Source organism: Plutella xylostella, chromosome 10 (genome assembly GCF_932276165.1).
Source record: "Plutella xylostella chromosome 10, ilPluXylo3.1, whole genome shotgun sequence".
NCBI lineage: Eukaryota > Metazoa > Arthropoda > Insecta > Lepidoptera > Plutellidae > Plutella > Plutella xylostella.
Genome location: NC_063990.1, coordinates 8203832 through 8225667, shown reverse-complemented (window position 1 = coordinate 8225667; position 21836 = coordinate 8203832). Strand labels below are relative to the sequence as shown.

Here is a 21836-nt window from a genome sequence, read left to right as displayed (position 1 = left end):
CACCTAATCATATCACAGACTAAACTACCGTAACTCAATAATAACCCTTAGCCCTTACAGAGCAATATTTATTGCTGTAATAAAATTCATAACAATTGCACTAAAGATCGTTATTATTGTCCACAGGTAACTTGGTCGTCATTTCGCATTCCTGCGGTCAAAGTGGTAACTTCGGACATCATTTACCTAAATTTATGATTAGTTCGAAAGCTGGAAAGCCAGCACCGGCGGCGCTCGTTAGAACAATAAATTTAATAAATTTAATTAACTCTGGAGACTCTATCTCTTTGAATCTTGGTGTAAGCAAGAAGAGAAACGACTTTCCATACTAACAATAGATACATACAATAATTAGGAAAAGCATTAGGACTGAAATATTAAAGAAGAAAGAACGAAAATTTATTTCTAACACACACAGAAACAAAACATATACATTTACAAGAAAAGGTTAAAATTTAATGAAAATAAAAAAAAAATAAGCATGAATGTAAGCAACATTCATCGGTGCAGAAATGGGTTCTAGCTCAGCATGATGCTATGGCAGGTAGGTATACTACACCACAAAATAGCGCTGGTTTTCAGCTAGAACCCTGTCGAGACGTCTCTTTTGAAATGACAATCCATCTACTCCGTTTTAAAATATCGTTGTATAAAATACACAATTCACAAAATACACAAGACGACCGGATGGCGTAGTGGTTAGTGACCCTGACTACTGAGCCGAAGGTCCCGGGTTCGATTCCCGGCTGGGGCAGATATTTGTTTAAACACAGATATTTGTTCTCGGGTCTTGGATGTGCCCGTAAAATGGCAATAGGCCCGCCCCCTATTACATGGCGACTAATAATTATAGCACTGGCGAAAAGTGGGTGCAGCAATGCACCTCTGCCTACCCCGCAAGGGAGTACATTAGTATAAGGTGTGAGTGTTTATATATATATTAAAATACACAATTTGTATGACTGAGGCCCGCTTTTAACAATAGTTTTGGACCACAGCCGGATTCCTCTCGGTCGTAAAGCAGGAGTAGTGAAAGCCAGTCATAACTCTACGGAACGGTTCCATTCGTAAACACAGAATCAGAAGAGCTTTACAGTTATTCACTAGGTCCGCCTGTTATTTGTTACTTAGATACAGGGTCAATTTATGAAGCTTCCAAGCCCCAAGTCAAGCCAACTTTGGTGGAGGTTAATGAAAGGACAATGGGAAACAGAAATTTATACGGATGATATTGTAACTCTGAATTATTATGCAAAGTTATCCACATATACAGGGTGTTGCAAAACTAAGCCGAAACCTACATATGCAGCATGGTATAGCAGCCCGAAACTGAAATCAGAATTTCAAATTCGCGAAAAAAAAACAGAATTTCAACACCCTGTAAATATACCTAATCTAGAAACCGACAACACAACTTTGCCACAGAAACAAATACCAACGCTGCCTTTTTTTTTATTAAGGCAGCAATTTATTATATTTTTAATTTGTAACTGAAGTGTTATGACTTATATTTCATTGATTTAGTTAGTCCAAGAAAACCATATTTTACCTACCCGTAGGAAAGCAAGCATTGTCTGCTTCTACCTAATATAAAATCGTATCAAACAGCATATACACCAAATTACACCATGTAGGTACCTAATACAAATAAATTAAATTACGGTTAAATTTTTTAATTTATAAGTTTTCACCTAGGTATATGTTCACACACACACACACACACACACACGCACTCACGCCTTGTACTAATGTACTCCCTTGCGGGGTAGGCAGAGGTGCATTGCTGCACCCACTTTTCGCCAGAGTGTTATGTTAGTCCCAATGTAATAGGGGGCGGGCCTATTGCCATTTTACGGGCACATCCAAGACCCGAGAACAAATATCTGCGTTTAAACAAATATCTGCCCCAGCCGGGAATCGAACCCGGGACCATCGGCTCAGTAGTCAGGGTCACTAACCACTACGCCATTCGGTCGTCTATTAATTTAACAAATTGTTAAGTATAACCTTTTGCAAAAATACACTTCCAAAACCCTGAGATGAGAGATGTGGGATTTGGTTCTTACTTAACGTGTTGACATCTTGAACTTAGGATACTAAAGCAAGGTAATAATAAACTAATGTAGATTTTAAAAAATATTACTTTTACGAGTAGGTAGGTATAGTCGTTTGCAATAGAATCCAACAATCATGTAAACAAATATGGCGGACTGACATTGACAGCGTATTGTTTATGCCCATAGTGATGTCATAGTGTTCTAATTAGATTAAATATATAAGCCATAGACTATAAAATAAAACTGATTATATATAAAAAAGTGTTTATTAAAACAAATTTAAATCTTCGTCTTCTTCATCATCACTATCAGAAGTGTCGCTGGTGACCGTAATTATAAATGGAACCACTGTGTCATCGCTTGCCGTGTCTAAAATGCCGTCGAGCTTTTTCATTTCTTCCTCTTCCTTTTTTCGTTTTGGTTAATTATATTAAGCTCTTGAAAAGTATTTTTTATTGTATTCAAATAATATTAAATTAAAATAATTTATTAAATTAAAATTAAAAGATAACTTCAGATTACGAACAACACTAACTTTTCAATGACTTATAGAGTTCGATGAGTAAAAAACTAAGATGACAGCTTGTCAAATACTTCGAAATTTTTACGTTGCAAATGTTTTAACAAATTTAACTTATAAATACAAGTTAAATCGTGTTGAAGATAATGTGAAAACAATGGTGCATTCGTTGAAATCAGACTATGTTCATAATTGATCGTCAAATGTATCTGAGTACGGAGTAATCGTGACAATTTGGTTTGTTTACATGATTGTTGGATTCTATTGCAAACGACTATACATGTGCTAAACCGCAACCGAACACAAAAACAAACAATATGACAACAAATGTAATGACAAGTCCGCGTAACATCAACCTGTCCGTTGCGCAACTGCCGGCTCAGAACCCGGGACCGCGGACTGAGAGCCGTGAATGCTTGATTGAGTTATGTGCTTTTTCAATATTATTATATGCAAGAAATGTTTTCTATATAATAATGAAACTGAAATAATATATATATGAAATAATAGAAATGTTTTCGGTGCAGACAAGTTGATCTGAGCAAAAAATTTAAGAAAGATCAGAAGTTCACTGACATGATAAAAACTCGGAAAAAGTTTTGAGAATTCATATAAAAATTCAATTCGCAAACTCGCTACTGTATTCAAGGCTACATCCAAATCTTCACTAGGATAGCTTTAATTACTCAGCAGCAGACAAGCAGTAAACCAATTAAACTAACCAATCAGTGCTGGCCAAGTATTTTTATAAGAGTAGGCAATATCCTTATGACCAGTCATTAAAATACCTAAAGTTCTAAATAAAATATGATAGGGTTCCAGTGGAGTGATGTAAGCGGCTGCCTTAACTAATCGATTCGTGCTACACTCGTCTAGTTTTAATAAACACTTCTGTATGTGATTCGTTCGATCTAATACTGCTTTTTGTATATACCTTAAAACCATCGGTGAAGATCCTTTTAACATCTCTACTCAGCTAAGGCTATTGAAAAAATGAAATGGATATAGGTACTTAAGTAAAATTGTAGGTACTAGATATAAGTAAAAATTGTAATAGATATATAAGGAAAAAGTTGAAAAGATGCTCGAGGAGTTTCTTTCGCCATTTCTTTCCTTCTCAATGACGGGGCCTTTGTGAAATGATGGTAGATGACTATCGACAAATAATTGTAAAATTTTACGTCGATTAAACCATTTGAATTTGAATTTACTATCATGCCAGCAATTCCTTATTAGCAAAAATCTGAAGGATGAAATTGGGTTCCATGCTTCATGCATGACCCCTTGTCCTACGCTAAAGTATACTTAAGGGTAAGGAATATAATTTTAAGGGAAAGTTCGTAAGTTTTTTATTTATTTATATGGCTTTTCTTTATTATTACAATAAGTAAAATCGTTTATCTTTCTTTCTTTACATTTAGCGGGTTTGCTACCAGGGTCAACTACGGGATTTTGTCGAATTCTCTTTAGAATAAAATCTCATTTAAATATGAAGTAGGTCTTTAAGATACCATGGCATCGACTGAAAACGTGCTTATTATGTTTAGAGTACTTACCTCAATGATCCGCAGAATGGAGATACGAGTTCTGAGTTGTTTGCCAATTGTCTCTCCCGTGCCTGGGTACATTTATTAGGCAATCTTTTATTTGTTCGATATCTCGATCGACTAAATTATTCGCAGCTGCTGTTATCGCATTATTCGAGATCAAATGCGGACCTTTTTTCTCCTATTCAGATTTTTGAAAGCTTTATGTTTTTTGTTATATATTTTAATCTGTAGGTTTGTTGGTTATAGCAATGAGGTCCTTAGTGGTCTACAAGATGTTTGTTTAGTAGAAATACTTCATAATATACTGAACACTCAGTAAGATTGTGTAGAACCTTAGGTACATGCAGCAAATTACTATTTGTCATTACTTTATAAGATTAAATTGTATTTAATAGCTGCACCAGCCGCCACTGTACAGCAAATAACAATGACACCTGTGTAGTTATCTGGCACAAAATCCTAATTATCCATTGCATTACACGATTGATTTGAAATCTATTCAACTATTCGAATGAACCGAGTTATGAATGCACGATTGTAATTCTAACCTCAAAAGTATCCCACGCCGACAGGTGTTTGTACAAACTATCAAATTACTCTAAAACTGTGCATTTTAAACCTTAATATAAAGTATTAAAGGTCTTGCGTCCACCGCGTCTTGCTTGTATGACAGGTGTCATTATGAAGTTAGACGCTTAATTAAGTCGTTCAATAATCAATCTTATGTAGCAATTAAATAGAGTTATAAGTTGTTTTAGAAGTAGTGAACGTTCATAAGTATCAATACTGGTGTATTTAATTAACATTCCACCTTGCTCCACTTGTGGAGTGTGGGCCTATGTGACTGTGCAGTATACATTAGATTCGAAGGTACATAGGCTTAGTGAAGGACCAAGCGAGGTTGAATTTTCTTTGATTAGAAACCTTGGACTTCATAATCATTTTCCAATATTCAATATCTATTTTTATGAATAAAATAAATCTAAAATTGAAAAATAACAAATCATAAACCAATAAAATAAAATAAAATAAATATAATAACCACTTCAATAAACACTCATCAGAGATACTTATCTAAGACACTAATCTATAGTCTTTTCTTGCTTTTCTTTTTCGTTCTATTCGTCTTTAGTTTTCCAGTTCTATATTCAGGTTCTCCCTTAACAAGCTTGACGTTTACCCCGTGGCTTCAAGCATAAACTATGATGATATTGCAGCACACATTCGGAACAGCTTTCATCTTCACCTGATGTGGAAGGCGAGGAAGTGAAAGTGCTGGCCCCAGGGTGCGGAAGTCTGGCGGAGTCAAGGGTAAACGGACCGCTCTTATCTGAACTATCATCTTTAATGTGCAGCTTCTTGGAATAAATAGCTGAGAAACCGTGCAGATTATTATGCGAATCTAAATGCCTGCATGTACCGACCTATGTAGCCGATGGTGGATAATGTCAGTAAATTGGGCGTGCAGCAGAGGTATGGCTCACCTGTCGATACCACATGGCTGGAAGAGTCACAGGATATCTGAATAATATATAAAATTAAATGCATGTAAACACATAATTGGTCCAAATAACTATTTTAATACTCACACTCTTCCTCTACATTGTGTTGTTTTTCGGACCCGACAAACTTTACGGGTGGATTCTACAAGTAATTTCATCCATTTGTCGGGTAAGAAAAACAACACACTGTATATTTAGATTGCCTGGATCTATTTCCACTATCACTTCTCAATATCAGGAATCCAGCGTTGATTGTTGATCCGAGGCTACATAATCTGTGATCTGAGCCCTCGGGTGATCGAGATCTACGAGTTGTCACATTTCCACTTCATTACGCTAATTCCGCGGTGTGACGGCCGCCGCCGCAGCTGACTCGCTCTACTGAAGTCTACTTACCGGACACGACCCGATTAGGCTTACAGTCACCCAATGCCAGTTAGCCTCTACAAGGTTGAATTTTATCAGTGAACGACCCGTAAAGTTAAATTATGACACTTCAAAGATATTTGGCGATTCCATTATCGGTGGTACACTCATAAAAATTATGAAAGCGAGCAATGAAAATGTTGTAAAAAATATAGCACCAAATTACTCCTAAACGAATAAAATTATCCTTATTTTAATGACGCCGTGTGCAATATTAACAGCAGTGCCTAAGAATATCAACAAATAAAATGTTAAGTAATATTATTTTAAAATTTGAAATTAAATATTTTAAAAAATTTGTCCATTTGGCGTCTTCATTTTGTGAGTGGAACTTTTATTTTGCTCGCGAGCAATTCATTTCATCTTGTTTTCGCATAGTGATACTTTACCCCCTAATCAGTGCGCAAGCGCAGCTCGTGATGTCACTCGGCACTGACACTTCCTGCCAGGCCGCCCGCTAATGGACGCCAGCTTACGAAGATTTACTCCGCGCTAAATGTCTTATTGAATCGTCGCGCGACGGACGGATCAACACTTATCTCTTTATTTGGATCACTTGGTTTTGCCACTGCCATTTTATACCGGCTTTTATTGGTAAAATTTTAGTGATACATTTTGATCAGTGCTCTTTTATAGAGCCGCGCGTATATTTATTTAATTTAAATCTTTTTTAATATAACATTTATTTATTTAAACATTTATTATTATATATAAGATACATTACACAGCCTTGGGAAGGCAGTAGTAGACATAGTACTAATAGTATTTAAATCATTGTTAAAAACAATATAATGTGGAGAAGTAATAATTCTGGACAGAGAAACCCATCGCTTCCACAAATCCATCAGCAAATAGAAACCTGCGCCCTGGGAACGCATTACAGCACACAGTTTGCAGAAACCAATAACTTTCGTTTATCGATCGCCGCGAGAAAATGTTCAATCATCTTGGAAAGTTGCTAAATATCTTCTCTGAACAAATTACTCTTGCTGAACACGATTACATTATATCCACTTGCGATTTTATATGAGAGACCAGATTAAAATGTAAAATTGGCCCTTGAAACTACAATTTTACGCAGTGATTGCCTCATTCCGTGTGATCAGTTAATCACTATAAACACAGCGTAGCCGTCGCCAGGGTCTGACATTCCAGCTCTGAACAGGTCTACTGTGCTGTACACCCAACTTCCCGTCAATCGTTCGTCGAAAATTTCCCTTTCAAAGACAAGTCACTTTCGCTAAATAGGGTAAAAGTACTAGTAACTGGCAGTTTAAGCGACTAGCAACACAAAAAAATATATTAAAAATAAAGTATTGGCCTGATTTGAGCACCAGTAGGCTTGAATTACTGGCAATAAGATAACGAACAATTATAGGCATAAATGGTAAAGATATATGATAAATATTCGATTTTAATGAAGTTTATATCCACTACCCCCAAAAAACCTAGTAACTGGCAGTAAAAATTAGTAACTGTCACATGATGTTTCAGTAACTGGCACCTTTTAAAAAATCATGCAATTAGGTCAATAAGTACTCTAAAATCAATAATATATTTGATATTAGGTAATGTACAATTAGCTGTCTAGGTTCTGTACCGGTAAGACTCAAAATCACCGTTGTAATGGTCGACTTCTACGACAAAATGACAGTACAAGTATGCGACGAATCGTGGGTCCATATGAATGCAACAAATCGAGAAACCCTTGGATTTGGAAACGGAAATGGAGAAAGCAAATGCTTGTGAACCTTGATGTATTCATTCAGCAGCTTGGGAGAAGTGACCTGGCTAAGTTGAAGACTGCTGACGGTAGTATAGTTGCCTCTAAGCTGAAATTTCTTGCGGGAATTGAAGGTTTCTACGGCTTTCAGGTTCACATGCTCTGGGTAAAGACAGAATTAGTACAGCTCTTCTGAAAGCTATTAATATCCTCGAACAGCTTCAGAAGCTCTTTAACCAATTTTGTTTATAAGTCATGTTTTCAAGCTGTTTTATAAGGTCATCACGAACCGTGTTTCTATCAAGTTCTTCAAGGACTATAAGAGCCTTTGATTCCATTTAGACCTGGGCAGTTCTGGAATTCCCTCGTTGTAACATGCATAGCGGCCTTAATGTATCAACAGTATATTATGTATACCTTGGACAGTCTATTCGACTAGGCAGAAGGAACTTAGCTGTAAGGTGCATAAAACAAAATATGTATTACTGGATTGGACTGCATAAGGGAAGATTTGACAAATTTTCACATAAAATGCCTGAAGGCAAAGGTCTTCAGTCAATGCGTCTTACTGGTGATGACGTATGGATCATAGACGTGGACACTGACGGTTGGACTGGTCCACCGATTCAATCGATCAGCGGGCATTGGAAAGATTGGTGGTTCTTTGAAGGACCATGTCAGAAATAAGGCAATCCGTAAGAGAACTTGAGTAACCGATATAGCTCTTAAATTCTGTATGCTCAAGTGGCATTAGGCCTGTAATAGCTGCCGAAGAACCGATGACCAGTGGGGCAAATGCGCTCTAAAGTGGAGACCACGAACAGGCAAGGGTAGCGGCGGATACCTTCGGGCCAGCTGGACCAACGACCTTATAAAGCTGACCGGTAGTGGCTGGATGAGGAAGGTCGAGAACAGAATGCAGTGTCACTGCTGGTGAGAGGTCCAGCAGTGGACAATTTCAGACTACTGTAGATTGCCTTGATTTCAGTCATTTTTCTGAAAAGAAACATGAAAGAAATGTTTACCGCACCAGTAAGTGCCAGTTATTGGTGCGTAAAAAAAATGTATGCAGATTAGTAACTGGCAGCCCCGTGCCAGTTATTGAAACAAAGCTGCCTAGACACTGGGGGTTTTAACAGTGCACTTTAAATCTAATTTTCTGTCGATAGAAGGTATAAAATAGCTTAAAATCACGAAACCCAAAATATTAGTAACTGGCAGGGGGGTGCCAGTTACTAAGTGAAGATATAAATTACATTTCAGTAACTAGCACCCTCAAATATAACTCAAAAGCAACTGAAATCACAGTGAATCGGGCTATTATGATATTCTTTAGACTTTCCCCTACTTCCTTGTTATTGTCACACTATCAAAAACTTATTTATTTTCGCGAAAACCGGCCATACAAATTTTGGTGTCACCTTAAGAAAAACTTAACGCACGTGCATTTTTTTGGCGATCTTCGCCGCTTTGACTGAGATAATTTCCAGCGCCGGAAAATACCCACCTAGCGCCGTAAAATTAAAATATAATATCAATGAATAATTGGAGATTGCTGTAAACACATCAAATATGGTCTTACTATATCCAAAAGCTTAATATATTTAGTTTTATAGTCAAAGTGCCAGTTACTAACACATGCCAGTTATACCACGATTTACCCTACTTATTGTTGAATGCTGATAATCTTATCACAACAACACTCGCCGTGCATCACGCTTCTCCCTCGGGGCAGTAGCGGTCTGACGCATTGAACGCCTGTATATCCTTATGTCTAAGGTCTAAGTTACAATGACTGATCGAAGCGACAGCATGCATAGCTTTCTTTTTCATAATTTAGACAATAGAATGTCGCGCGTGCGTGTCGGGAATCCACGCGCTTCACGTTCTTTATTAGAATTTTAGGTTTGGTATTCTATTCCGATCTGATTCGATCGATGCTGAATTTCAAGGTGTTAAGTGTACCTGATTGTGACGATGCCTCTTAGGGGCTGCCTCCACAGGTAAGGAAATTGCGCGCAATTTGGCAGGAAGAAGTTACTTTTTGGAAATAAGCTTTCCTGTGTGTGCAAAAAGTCTTTTTGTACACCTGCGTTATATATTGTGTTTATAAATAAATTTCTTGTTTTGTTTAGTTCAGGTCTTTTTCTAATGAAGTACTTTCGATCCAGAGTTGGATCGCCGTCCCGATCAGACCTTAATTGGTACCCGGTTTTTGGTTTGGTATTTTTATTCATGAATTCTTGTGGATACGTTTAAAGATTCAATGGTAACCTTTTAGGTAAGTTCCGACATTTTGTTCCTTTGATAATGGTGGACGCGGGCGACATGCAAGCGATGCCGGGCAATTAACATAGCTCCGTATCGGTAAATTTTGTTTTATTTGCAAATAAAGAATCGGTGTGCTTGTTTCATCAAGTAATTACTAAGTATCTCGGTATTGTAAGATTGTGTCGACTGTATTTCAAACTGACACGCTTTTAAATGATTCATTTTACGAGCTATTTAATTCGCTTCTTACTTGACGTCGAATCAACTACCCTGCTACCTTTTTAACCTTTTCAAAATATTACAATTCTTCTTCAACTAGGGTAACCATTTCATAAATACATAAGTCTTACGCTCTAAATGTGCGCCATTCAGGACAAACAATACTAATACTAATGAAACAAATGTAATAAAGTACCTATGTACAAACAATAACAAAATTGCAATGACTACCGCACCCTGCCTAGATCAATTATTATTATTAGTAGCTGTATTACACAAATCTGTTATTTCTCAGTACTTATCAAAGATTGCTGACAATATAAAGATATTGACGTTATGAATAAATAAATTTCCTGTCCAGCGATACATCATACAATGCAATAATACACTCACGAGCAATGAAAAAGTACCAGTACATATGGAGCTGCAATACCAGGAGGGTTTTTTTCATTAATTGCGATTCTCGTAAATGGTGAATGGTGTAGTTAGTGCGATTCTCACTGCTACGCCGAAGGTCCAGAGTGCAATCAACGGCTTGGCAGATATTTTGTTTAAAGACAGATATTTATACTCGGGTACTGGGTGTCAATAATGTATCTATGTATCAGATCTGTTTAGATATATCACCTGTCCGTTACCCATATTGCCGACTCTGCCTAGCTTGGGGTCGGATGGCCGTGTGTGTATGCTCCCCACATAATATATTATAGTTTTAAAGCTGACTTTATTTTTATATTATTATTATTTTTTCTGTAATACAATACAGTAAGGACTAATGAGCAGCGCGAATAAATGATTTTTCTGAGTTTTTATCATTGGGTTGATCGATCACAGAGCATTATACCAGATTGACAATGTTTTTAACCGTCAAGTAGCATGCAACGACGTGACCGTCTCGTAGTGTTTTTTTCCTCAGTGAACGTGAGTACAACCAACCAAGCTATTACATAAGTTTATAAATAACAAATAATAAATTGTAGAATATAATGTCGAATGCATCTTCCGTTAATGTAGAAGATGAAGACAAAACCACACGCCGTGAACATGATGATGATATTCAATCTGAAGACTATGACGACACAGAAGAAGGACAAGGAAAACGTACTTTACTGCTGTTCGAGGGTCCTGCTGCAACAGTTTCTTCATCAGAAGAGCCTCCAATGGAAGAATGGTCTTCACTTAATATTGAAATACCAGAAGATAATCGAAAGAAGCTGTTATACCAGCAAGGACAGTATGACCCGGGCAGCGGAGAAATATGCGCTGCGTATATCGCAATGTCTGATAGTGCTGTTCTAAAACATCCATATTATAACTATCCAGCTGTTAAAGATCCAGGAATCCTAGCCGCACTACAGGAAGATGATCTTGACGTCATCTATGCCGACGATGGTCAAGAGTTTTATCTTGAAACTTGTAAAATAATGGAACAGTGTCCGGTAAGAATGTTTTACAAAGGATTACAAGAACGTGAAATTGATCTCAGCTACTATGGAGTCAATCCAGATGGAGTGAGAGCTATGGCAATGGCATTGAAAAATAACACTAACACAGAAGTTCTGAAACTAACCGATAATTTTCTGAACGATGATGCTTGCTTTCATCTGGGTGAGCTATTGTCATTCAATAATAACCTCGTTGAGCTGGATCTAGCAGGCTGCAGGATTGGCATTGAAGGGTTGAGACGGCTTATTGAAGGGCTACCTACTAACCATACTCTGAAGTCATTGAATCTTAGTAAAAACAACTTAGGTGATGCAGGCGGTGAAATGTTGGCTAACGTCTTAGCAGAAGGTATTGATATCGAAAAACTATATCTTAGCTATAACAATTTGGGTGCTATTGCTACGAATGCTTTCATAAAAGCATTTGAGAATCATAATGATTTGAAAGTACTTGACTTATCATGGAACAAATTATACACACAAGGGCCGACTTGTCAGCTGTTAACAATTTTGACAATAAATGAATACATAGAAGAACTGTACTTGGCATGGAATGCGCTTGCAGGTGCTCGTATTGGAGAAAGTATTAAAAAGTTCCTGAGTGCTCCCCAATTGACTCACTTAGATTTAAGTCACAATAGACTGGCAGATCAAGCTATAACTAATATTGCAGCAGGTTTAAAGAAAGCTGAAAATTTATTAGTTCTCAATCTTTCTGATAATCCAATGTCTCCCCAAGATGCCAACTTGTTGGTCTCCAAAATGAAATCTAAAAGCGTTATGCTCAAAAAACTTTATTTAGATAATATTGATGTTAACGAAGACTTTATAGAAAACCGCAATCATGTTTTAGATAATCCAGCAAAAAGTTTGTCAGTGATAACTTATGGACGAGTGATCAATAAGTTCTCTCCCAAAGATACTACTGATTTAAGAGACATTGTATTAAATCGTCTTGAATTCTTGTGGAAAAAGCCTAAAAAGCACAAAATTGACATAGCCTTAGTAGCACAGGCGTTGCTTAAGAATAATATAAAATTCATTAGCGCTAAAGACTTCCAAGGTTATATCAAAAAAGCGCATGGCCAGTTAAATGAGGATTTAGCAAACGAAATCGGTAATGCTTTTCCTGGTGCTAAAATCGGTAAAAATAAGATGATTGATGTTAAATTGCTAGTCGATTATATCCGGAGAAAGTGGCCTGATAGGAAACTACCGCCCACCCCGCCGCCGGAACCTGAGCCCGAACCACAGACAAAGAAAAAAGGCAAAAAAAAGAAAAAGAGCCGCAGTAAAAGCAGAAGTAAAGAACGGGGTAAGAGTAAGGGGCCGGGAAAAAGTAAGGGACGTGGTAAAAGCCAGGAGAGGGGTAAAAGCAAAGAACGGGGTAGAGCGAAAAAAAAGTGATATGACGAAGTGCTACCAAATATCTTATTCAAAATCATCTGTTGCTGGTTATGCCCTTGGGCATAAAATAGTCGTGTTATTTGTAGTTATATTTTTTTAACATTTTCATAATTTTACTTACTACTTAAATTGAGTGTATATCCTTTTACTTACTTAATTACACTATTATATCTTAAATTCTTATTTTAGCACTACAATTTATTTTAAGAAACTAGCTATTTGACTTATTATATCTGTATGCTGTTTATCGATAAAATATTATATTATATCATCATGAAAAGCACATTTCAAGTAGGTAGTAGTGAAAACGACAGTACAGAATACATCATACTAGAGTCAAATTCCTCAAACTCTGAGAAGAAGTCAAGGTTAGAGAAATATGTATAGGCATGTTCCTTAAGTCAGTGGCTAGCGTCATACATCGAGTCCGCGTTGTTCTATGCCGTCATAATAATATTAATTATGTAGTTATTAGGGAAATATAATACTGAATTTTATAGTGATTGACATACAGACATACCGCTGATGAAGCGGGTCCTGATCTTGTGGGCTCAGAATACTCAGTCGTCGACCAGCGTGGCCTGGGGGACTTTAGCTTACCAAAAACGATTATAGGAGCGCTGCTCTGCGGTAACACCGACTCTTATCTTGTAGCATTATACAGGGTGTTAACTTAATTGCGTTGGAGCGGGAAATGGTAGATACAGCTGATGATACTGAACACGATAAGACATTAAAAAACGTATTTTATTTGCTTTAAGCTGACCAACATAAAACAGTTTTATTTAGTACATTTTAAAATTTCATAGTCACCCTATTCAGGTTTAGGTACGTTTGACAGAATGACCATGAACTTGAAAGCCAAGATCAAGGCCAAACAATTCAAAGCCAAGGTCAATAAAAAAGTATGCGTGCATCAGCACCACACTCGTGGAGCCACATCGTCAAGGTACCTACCGAGATTTTGGGTACTCAAAGTATCCAATCCATTGTAGACATTTCATTTTACTCCATAAGTATCACTTTATTGATACACAATTATCTTTTATGAATACAGAACATTTTCATTTTATGCTTCATAACATAGGTCACACGTATTCATAGCACAGCACAACATAAAACGAAATGAGGAACAAGGCTTGGTAATCAAAAGATAGAATTGTAGGTACCTTTTCCCTTTTGGGTAATAATTGTAAAAAATGATTGTAAACAAGTAAACAACAATGACTGACTGACAGACTAGAGCCACAGAGAAGGTAATGACTATCATAAATACTCGATGGTTATGATACGCGAGATTGTTATTATTCTACTGGTATTTAAAGTGAGGCCATACTTATTATGAGGATTTCCGTACTATTCGTCATCAAAGACGTCTCAATCGCAAGTACACAACACAAATCAAGATGAGCGAGTGTAAGTAAACCAATTCGTCATTGAAGTAGACCATGTTATCATCCTGTTATGCATTGTGGTCTTTTATCTTTAGCTGCATACAGACCGGCCAAACGAACGCCAACGAACGGGTTTTGTTGACCTTCGTTGCTCAATCTGCCTCTGTATTATGTATGATAAATGTCCATCGGTGGGCGTTCGTTGGGCCGGTCTGTACGCATCTTTAGGTAATAAAAGAAAAATAAAATGTGGTGAGTATCAAGGGTGAATACAAAACGCTTACCTTATTCTGAGTAAAAAGGTTTAATTATTGTTCTGAGCTCCTAGAAAGTCATAAATTATATTCTGTACGATCTATCAAACTTTATGACAATCAGCTGTTTAATTGTTGATTAATATGTCATTAATCACCATGAATAATTTCAATTTTATTTAATAATTGTTATTACCTACTGTGTAATTAATTACAATCATAGTTACATCAAATAAATTATGAAAAGTGCAAATTTAAATTATGCAAATTTACAGTGTGTGTTCTTTTGCAATCGAATGTCTGTGGTGACCATGTTTTTGATTAAGGTAAAACTTTCCACTTTACTTTAGACTTTAAACATAAATATTCGAGATTCTGATGTTTTTTTTCTTAGAAACGTGCTTGGTTAGACTAATACTAACCCCCATTTCCCGCTCAAACGCATTCTAGTTAACACCCTGTATAGTGCCACAAACTTATCTGTTCCGGTGAGAGCTCACGTAAATGTCAAATATTTCTTGATTCTATAAGATTTTTAGTTAGCCTGTAGTGGTAATTCACCCTTGCGGTTTTAATAAACCCATCTAATCTATATGAATGTATAATTCATTGGTAAGTTATGAGATATGGATCAATTTAGTTCGCTCTCACCGGAACAGATAAGTTTGTGGCACTATACATACCGATTGCATGACATCTCTAGTTCTGTATTTTTTATGAAGTTAATAATAATAAATATGTGGGGACACACACGGCCATCCGACCCCAAACTAGGCAGAACCTGTGATAGGTATGGGTGTCGGACAGCTAGATATATCTACACATAGATTTCTATCTATACATATTAAATAGATAAACGAAAACCAGACACAAGGCAAACACAAGTGCTCATCACACAAATGTTTGCCCTTGGCGGGATTCGAGCCCGCGGCCCTAAGCTTCGGAAGCAGCTCCACTACCACCTTAGCTACGGTGCCGTCAAGCTGGAGTAACCTTTACGGAGCCGCCAAGCATTTCTGCGCCGGCGCACAGTAGCGTGCGTCACGCAACGCCCCGGGCCTTCGCTTTATTATTATATATTGCTTTCCAATAATCTCTACTCAGATAATATGTTAACCAAATCCTGTCCGGCTAGCGGCTACATTCCGCGATGTTATAAACTCATAGTTGTAGATCAAAATGGGGCGTAGACGTTCTTGTGGCTAGGATAAAGTTACAATATTTGCTACTATTCCTGTTTATCACGATGTTTTTAGGCGCCTGTAAACATTACTAACATGCCTATAGCTTATCCATACTACCGTTGACTGTATTTTATTATCGTTATGTATGTTATAATCTCGATTTCAATGTCCAGTCAGCGTATTGGTTATGCCTGATGATGGCAATATAATCAGGAAGAAACTACAAATAACACTGGCATAAAATGTATCCCGCTGTACAGCAAGGGGGTAAATCTGTTAAGGGCCAGACAGACGTGCGAGACGTCGACGAGCTTTTATGTTTGTAAAATACGCGAATTTAAGGTGACAAACGGGCGAAAAAGGTCGTTGAGCCATAATTAAGTACGCATATTTGTGAGTATGTACGTCAATCTGGCCCTAAAAGGCACAATTGACAAAATATGTATAGACTATAGAGGTAGGTATCCTAATCCTAACTAATATTATAAATTCGAAAGTAACTGTGTCTGTCTGTTTGTTACTCTTTCACACCAAAACTACTGAACGGATTTAAATGAAATTTGGTATACATATGGTCTAGACCCTGAGAAAGAACATAGGCTACTTTTTATCCCGGAATTCCTAAGGGAAAACTTTTTAAGGCGAACCGAAGCTCGCAGGAACAGCTAGTATTTAATAACTTAATTGCCTGGTCGTCTTTCTGCCGGTAGTAGTTGGATGAGGATGGCCGAAGACCGAGTGTTTCGGTGCTCCTTGGCAGAGGCATCCAACAGTTCAACAGTGGATGATTATTGGCTGATGATGATGGTCGTCTCTCTGCTGGCAAAGGCGTCCACAAGTCCGCATGCTTATGATTGATACACCCTAAGGTTGTCTTGAATAAATCGCTTTAAGCGATAAGACCGCCATTTTTGTACATAGTTTATAGTATTTAAGTTATGTAAGTTTCTTTTATGTGTGTGTGTACAAATAAAGAATATTCTATCTATCTATCTATCTATATTCCACAGACCACTATATACTTCTCTAGACTTCTTAAGAGCTTCAATCCCTGTGAATTAATAAAGATAAGAGATCACAAAATGTTTTATCGAAACTTAATTTGATACCCTTTGTAAAAATAAATATAAAATTACATATCAATTTAAATAAACTAACTTCTTATTCTTTGTTGCAGGTAAAACTTTCTCCACACATAAACCTAGAAACCTAGGTATATTTCTGTCGTCCGTCACGAGGCATAACATCCAGGTACACTTTAGCACATAGCTCTAGGCTAGGCTCGTTATCTAGCACTTTCATCAGATATGCTCTGCGGGTTTCGGGGAAATGTTTAAGTGAGCAAGATTAATACAACACTGTGTTGAAAATGTAATGTTAATGTGATATAATACGCTTTCGCTTTTATAGCTTTAATAACTTTATAGGTTTACACAGGATCGAATAGATAAGCTAAGGAATATTTTAACATCAGTTCAGATATGTTCTGTATACTTATATGAAACAATAACATAGGTAATTTCACGGTAATTTATGTCACAGAACGCGATGCTACAGAATTTCGTTTTATAATAAAAAAAAAACAAAAAAACACGCACTCACGCCTTGTTCTACAGTACTCCCTTGCGGGGTAGGCAGAGGTGCATTGCTGCACCCACTTTTCGCCAGAGTGTTATGTTGGTCCCAATGTAATAGGGGGCGGGCCTATTGCCATTTTACGGGCACATCCAAGACCCGAGAACAAATATCTGTGTTTAAACAAATATCTGCCCCAGCCGGGAATCGAACCCGGGACCATCGGCTCAGTAGTCAGGTCACTAACCACTACGCCATTCGGTCGTCTATGTCGTCGTTTTATAATAATCTTAATAATTACAACGCGCGAAGTACTCTTAGACTGACTGTACCTTCATGTGTTTCACAAATAAAATTCTACCCTTTTATTATGGTTTGTCCCATGCGCGCGCATGGTCGCGGGGTTTTTAAGCAAAACTGTGACCATACTGTTGCCACACTGTTGTGGCACGGTCACCACTACTTCCAGCCAAACTGAACGTGTGCTCTTATTTCCTAGAATGTGTCATAAATCTCGTCATTTTTGGGGATCACGTGGGCCCAAAAGTGGCGTTTTACACTTGGTTTATGACTATTTAGCCTTTTACCAGCATTTGTGGGCGTAAACGGAGGATTTCTCGAATTATCGGCGTCATTTGAAGTTTGCATTAGAAAGTGATTGTGAGGCGCGTAGGCGGAACATTTGGGATTCAAAGTTTAAAACGCGCGCTTTTACTTTTATCATCGTCATCATCAGTCAACAAACGTCCATAGCTGGACGTAGCACTCAGTCCCCGGTCTTCTATGATGAAATATCATTCAGCTGTAACGTTAGCTCACTTTTTTCTAGTTTTTTTTATATTACCTAGGTTCTTCTTATCTTCTTATCTTTTACACATTTATTTAAATACTCAACATAAGTAGCTTCTGATAAAAGGTAATGGTTATTATACCTATACATTGATTATTTTTCAACACTCACGAATAGCTATTATATTATTATGTTGTGTTATCTTTAATTAATCATATAATTAATTAATTTTTTCGGCATCAACATAATTATGTCAGACCATTGAGACCCATACAGAAAACCAGTTAAATTATCAAAATACGAAGTTTAATTTTTACGAGCTATAGTTACAAACTTACACTGAAATTCAATTTCTTATCAGCATTTAAGATTATTCGGCGAAAATGGCTGTGAATGGATATTTAAGAAAATGCTCAAGGCTCGTGAATTTTACCAATATTGCCGAACCTACTTACTTATCTCTTACACTTTGAGCTTTTTGAGTTACGTTGTTCTTTATTGAATTCACAATTCATTTTCAGTAACGCTAACAGTACCACCATGCTATACTTACGTATAGTATAGTAACTAACATTTGACGTATGTATGGAGGAAGTACCGATGACCAAATTAGGTAAGAGTACAGCGTAAGTGAGCTGCCCATTCATGGCTCACGGCGCTGGGGGGTCACTTTATATGACGATAAACTAGGTTTCGGTGTGCTGCTGCGCAAGCCACGTCTCTGTCTTTTGTATTAAACGTGCCGATTACATGACAGCTCTCGTTCGTTCGTTTTGTCAGTATAGAGTAACCCTCCGGTTGGTTTTTGTATTATTTGGTCTCGTCAAGGTGAAGGTGCTAGACATAGGCATGTAATCAAACTGAGCCAGTTATTGCTCTGTTGTTGTGTTTTGAAGTGCCATGGTTGACTCACAATTGCCCTGTAAATGAAGGTTTGAAATACTAAACTACTATAAATGTAGCCCACATAGTGTAACGTTAATTATTAATGGCTTTGTTTATGCCGTTTTCTCGCGAGTATACTCGTATTTAATAAATTATTTTTAGGTTCTAATATCACCTCTGCTTAAACCTCCTGACAGTAACCAACACAATGTATTGAAATCGATCCAGTCGTCCACGCGTAATGTCTGGACCAAGTGAAATATAGATTACTAGCTGTTCCCGCGAGATTTGCTTTGCCTCAAAAAGTTTTCCCGTGGGAATTCTGGGATAAAAGTAACCTATGTTGTTTCTCAGGGTCTAGACCACATGTGTACCAAATTTCATTCAAATCCGTTCTGTAGTTTTGGCGTGAAAGAGTAACATACAGACAGACAGACACATTTACTTTCGCATTTATAATATTATATATTAGTTAGGATTGGTTAGGTTAATATTAGTTAGGATAATTTTTGTGTAGGTACCAATAGAGATAAAATGAAATTTAAATCTAAGTTTTTACTACCAGACTGATTGCAAATGTAATAAATTCAGTTGTAGTAGTTAGGGCAGGAGGCTTATCCTAATTGGAAAGCGTGACATGACTAATGCATCGACCACAACGTGCCCTGTAAAACCGTTAACTTGTTCAAAAAATTCAAATTCAAATGACATATGTACTTAAGTCTTACTGCCTATACATCTCTTTATCGTTTCGACAAGCCGAATGCGATATAACGAGCACATCCGCCGATGGCAAAAGAGAACATGCAATTTGGTTGCGCATACGCAGACCCATGCACTACCGCGGACCCTCCATTCGAGTGAACAAAGCTGTAATACGACATACAGGTATTATTATTCGCAGCTGCGCCCAGAACCTCATTTTGGGTGGATATATAGCAATATATCATGGTACTTAATAGAGCTATTGATCTATACGACCGAATGGCGTAGTGGTTAGTGACCCTGACTACTGAACCGATGGTCCCGGGTTCGATTCCCGGCTGGGGCAGATATTTGTTTAAACACAGATATTTGTTCTCAGGTCTTGGATGTGCCCGTAAAATGGCAATAGGCCCGCCCCCTATTACATTGGGACTAACATAACACTCTGGCGAAAAGTGGGTGCAGCAATGCACCTCTGCCTACCCCGCAAGGGAGTACATTAGTACAAGGCGTGAGTGCGTGTGTGTGTGTGTGTGTGTGTTATTAAAGTATATCTACCTATCTACCTCCTATGACTAAACTGTTCGCTGGGTATACGCGTAGGTCTTGGTCTTTTTTGTTGAATGTAGGTAGGTATTTTACCACTATACCAGATAGTTTCACCTTCATTCTCACCTCAAAGCATCCATTGACAATGCGTCGAGAATGTGTTTCAGTGTACCCCATCTACATTTAGGACACCTGTTCACCAATACTGTGTTGCCTTTTGACCCCAGATACCGGTCAGGGGAAACAAAACCTTATTTAGATTAAATTAAGCTCCATATTTGGTTGCCATATGTTCGTACAGATTGTTCAAGCGAGATGCTGGAATTTTAAGCCAGAAACGTCCAAAGGCGATTTTAGGTTGTAATAATTTAATTTTTTTATTGTTATCGTTTTATATTGTAGGGTTTATAGACTCAGTGACCTTCTACTACTGGACTTGGCGCTATTACAATAACACATTTAAGCCCTAGGTTACCTAATAATATTAACTATGTTTTATTTCATTTCTGTTGTGATTTCAAAGGAGCAGAGAGAGAGGTGATAAAAAAAACTTACCATTTTGATATTGTTTATAAAGTTAGCCTTTACAACCGTTTTGAATTTATTTTAGTTTTTCTCTATATTATATTTGTCAGTACTTACCTAAGAGTATTTATTTGTATTGTAAATCAATTCAGCTATGTTCCCCGCTAGGCTTGTGTTGTGAAACTAGATAACCCGTCAGCGGCCATTCACACGTAATGTGTGAAATCCTTCGAAGGTCACGACCCTATAAGCAGCTGTCAGAATCAATAATTTACAAGCTGTAAACAAACTTCAAGTATTTACGAGTATTCTGAGAATATGCTAGGATGTGTTTACGGTCAATACATTGATTTAAACTACCTATTATAATTATATTACAAAATTTTGTAAAAGTAGCTTCATTTTTTTTACCGTGATTTCATATTCGGACCTAAAGCTTCTCCTTATAATAGGAGCATATTATTTCCGAAAAATCAATGACTTAATAATTGTACCCTGTAGGTACATATACATAATAATTATGTAAGTAATATTATGATATAAAGAACAAAACAGCAGATTGTACTAAGAGTGAGGCCGTTATTATTCAACGACGCACAGTACGAAGGCTGAGTCGAAAATCTATCTAAACCTATAGTAGTTAGCGACTAGATCTCTAAGTGCCAATTTCTCCATAGTCGGTTATCTCCGACAGGGATTGATTTATAAATTAAACGTTATCTCCATATAAAATTCATGACAGATGTGTCAAAATTCAACCACTACTCGCTGGTTATGCTCTAACCGACTATGGAGACTTTGACTTTGACTTTGGCACTAAGAGTATCATACGACCGAAGCACTTAACCCCCCGGG

General features: G+C 37.2%; 2 protein-coding genes across 4 annotated transcripts in view; both read left to right on the top strand.

The window, feature by feature from the left end:
* LOC105380882 (protein outspread) overlaps positions 1-21836 on the top strand; it is a 209568-nt gene that overhangs the window by 105853 nt on the left and 81879 nt on the right. The window lies entirely within an intron of this gene.
* LOC125489044 (leucine-rich repeat-containing protein 74A-like) lies at positions 11177-13297 on the top strand. The gene has a single exon (XM_048623448.1). The coding sequence runs from the start codon at positions 11255-11257 to the stop codon at positions 13118-13120; it is 1866 nt and encodes a 621-aa protein (XP_048479405.1). The 5' UTR covers positions 11177-11254; the 3' UTR covers positions 13121-13297.

What these genes read in the sequence shown, in the direction of transcription:
- LOC125489044 (XM_048623448.1), top strand. Translation starts at nt 11,255, where the DNA reads ATGTCGAATGCATCTTCCGTTAATGTAGAAGATGAAGACAAAACCACA.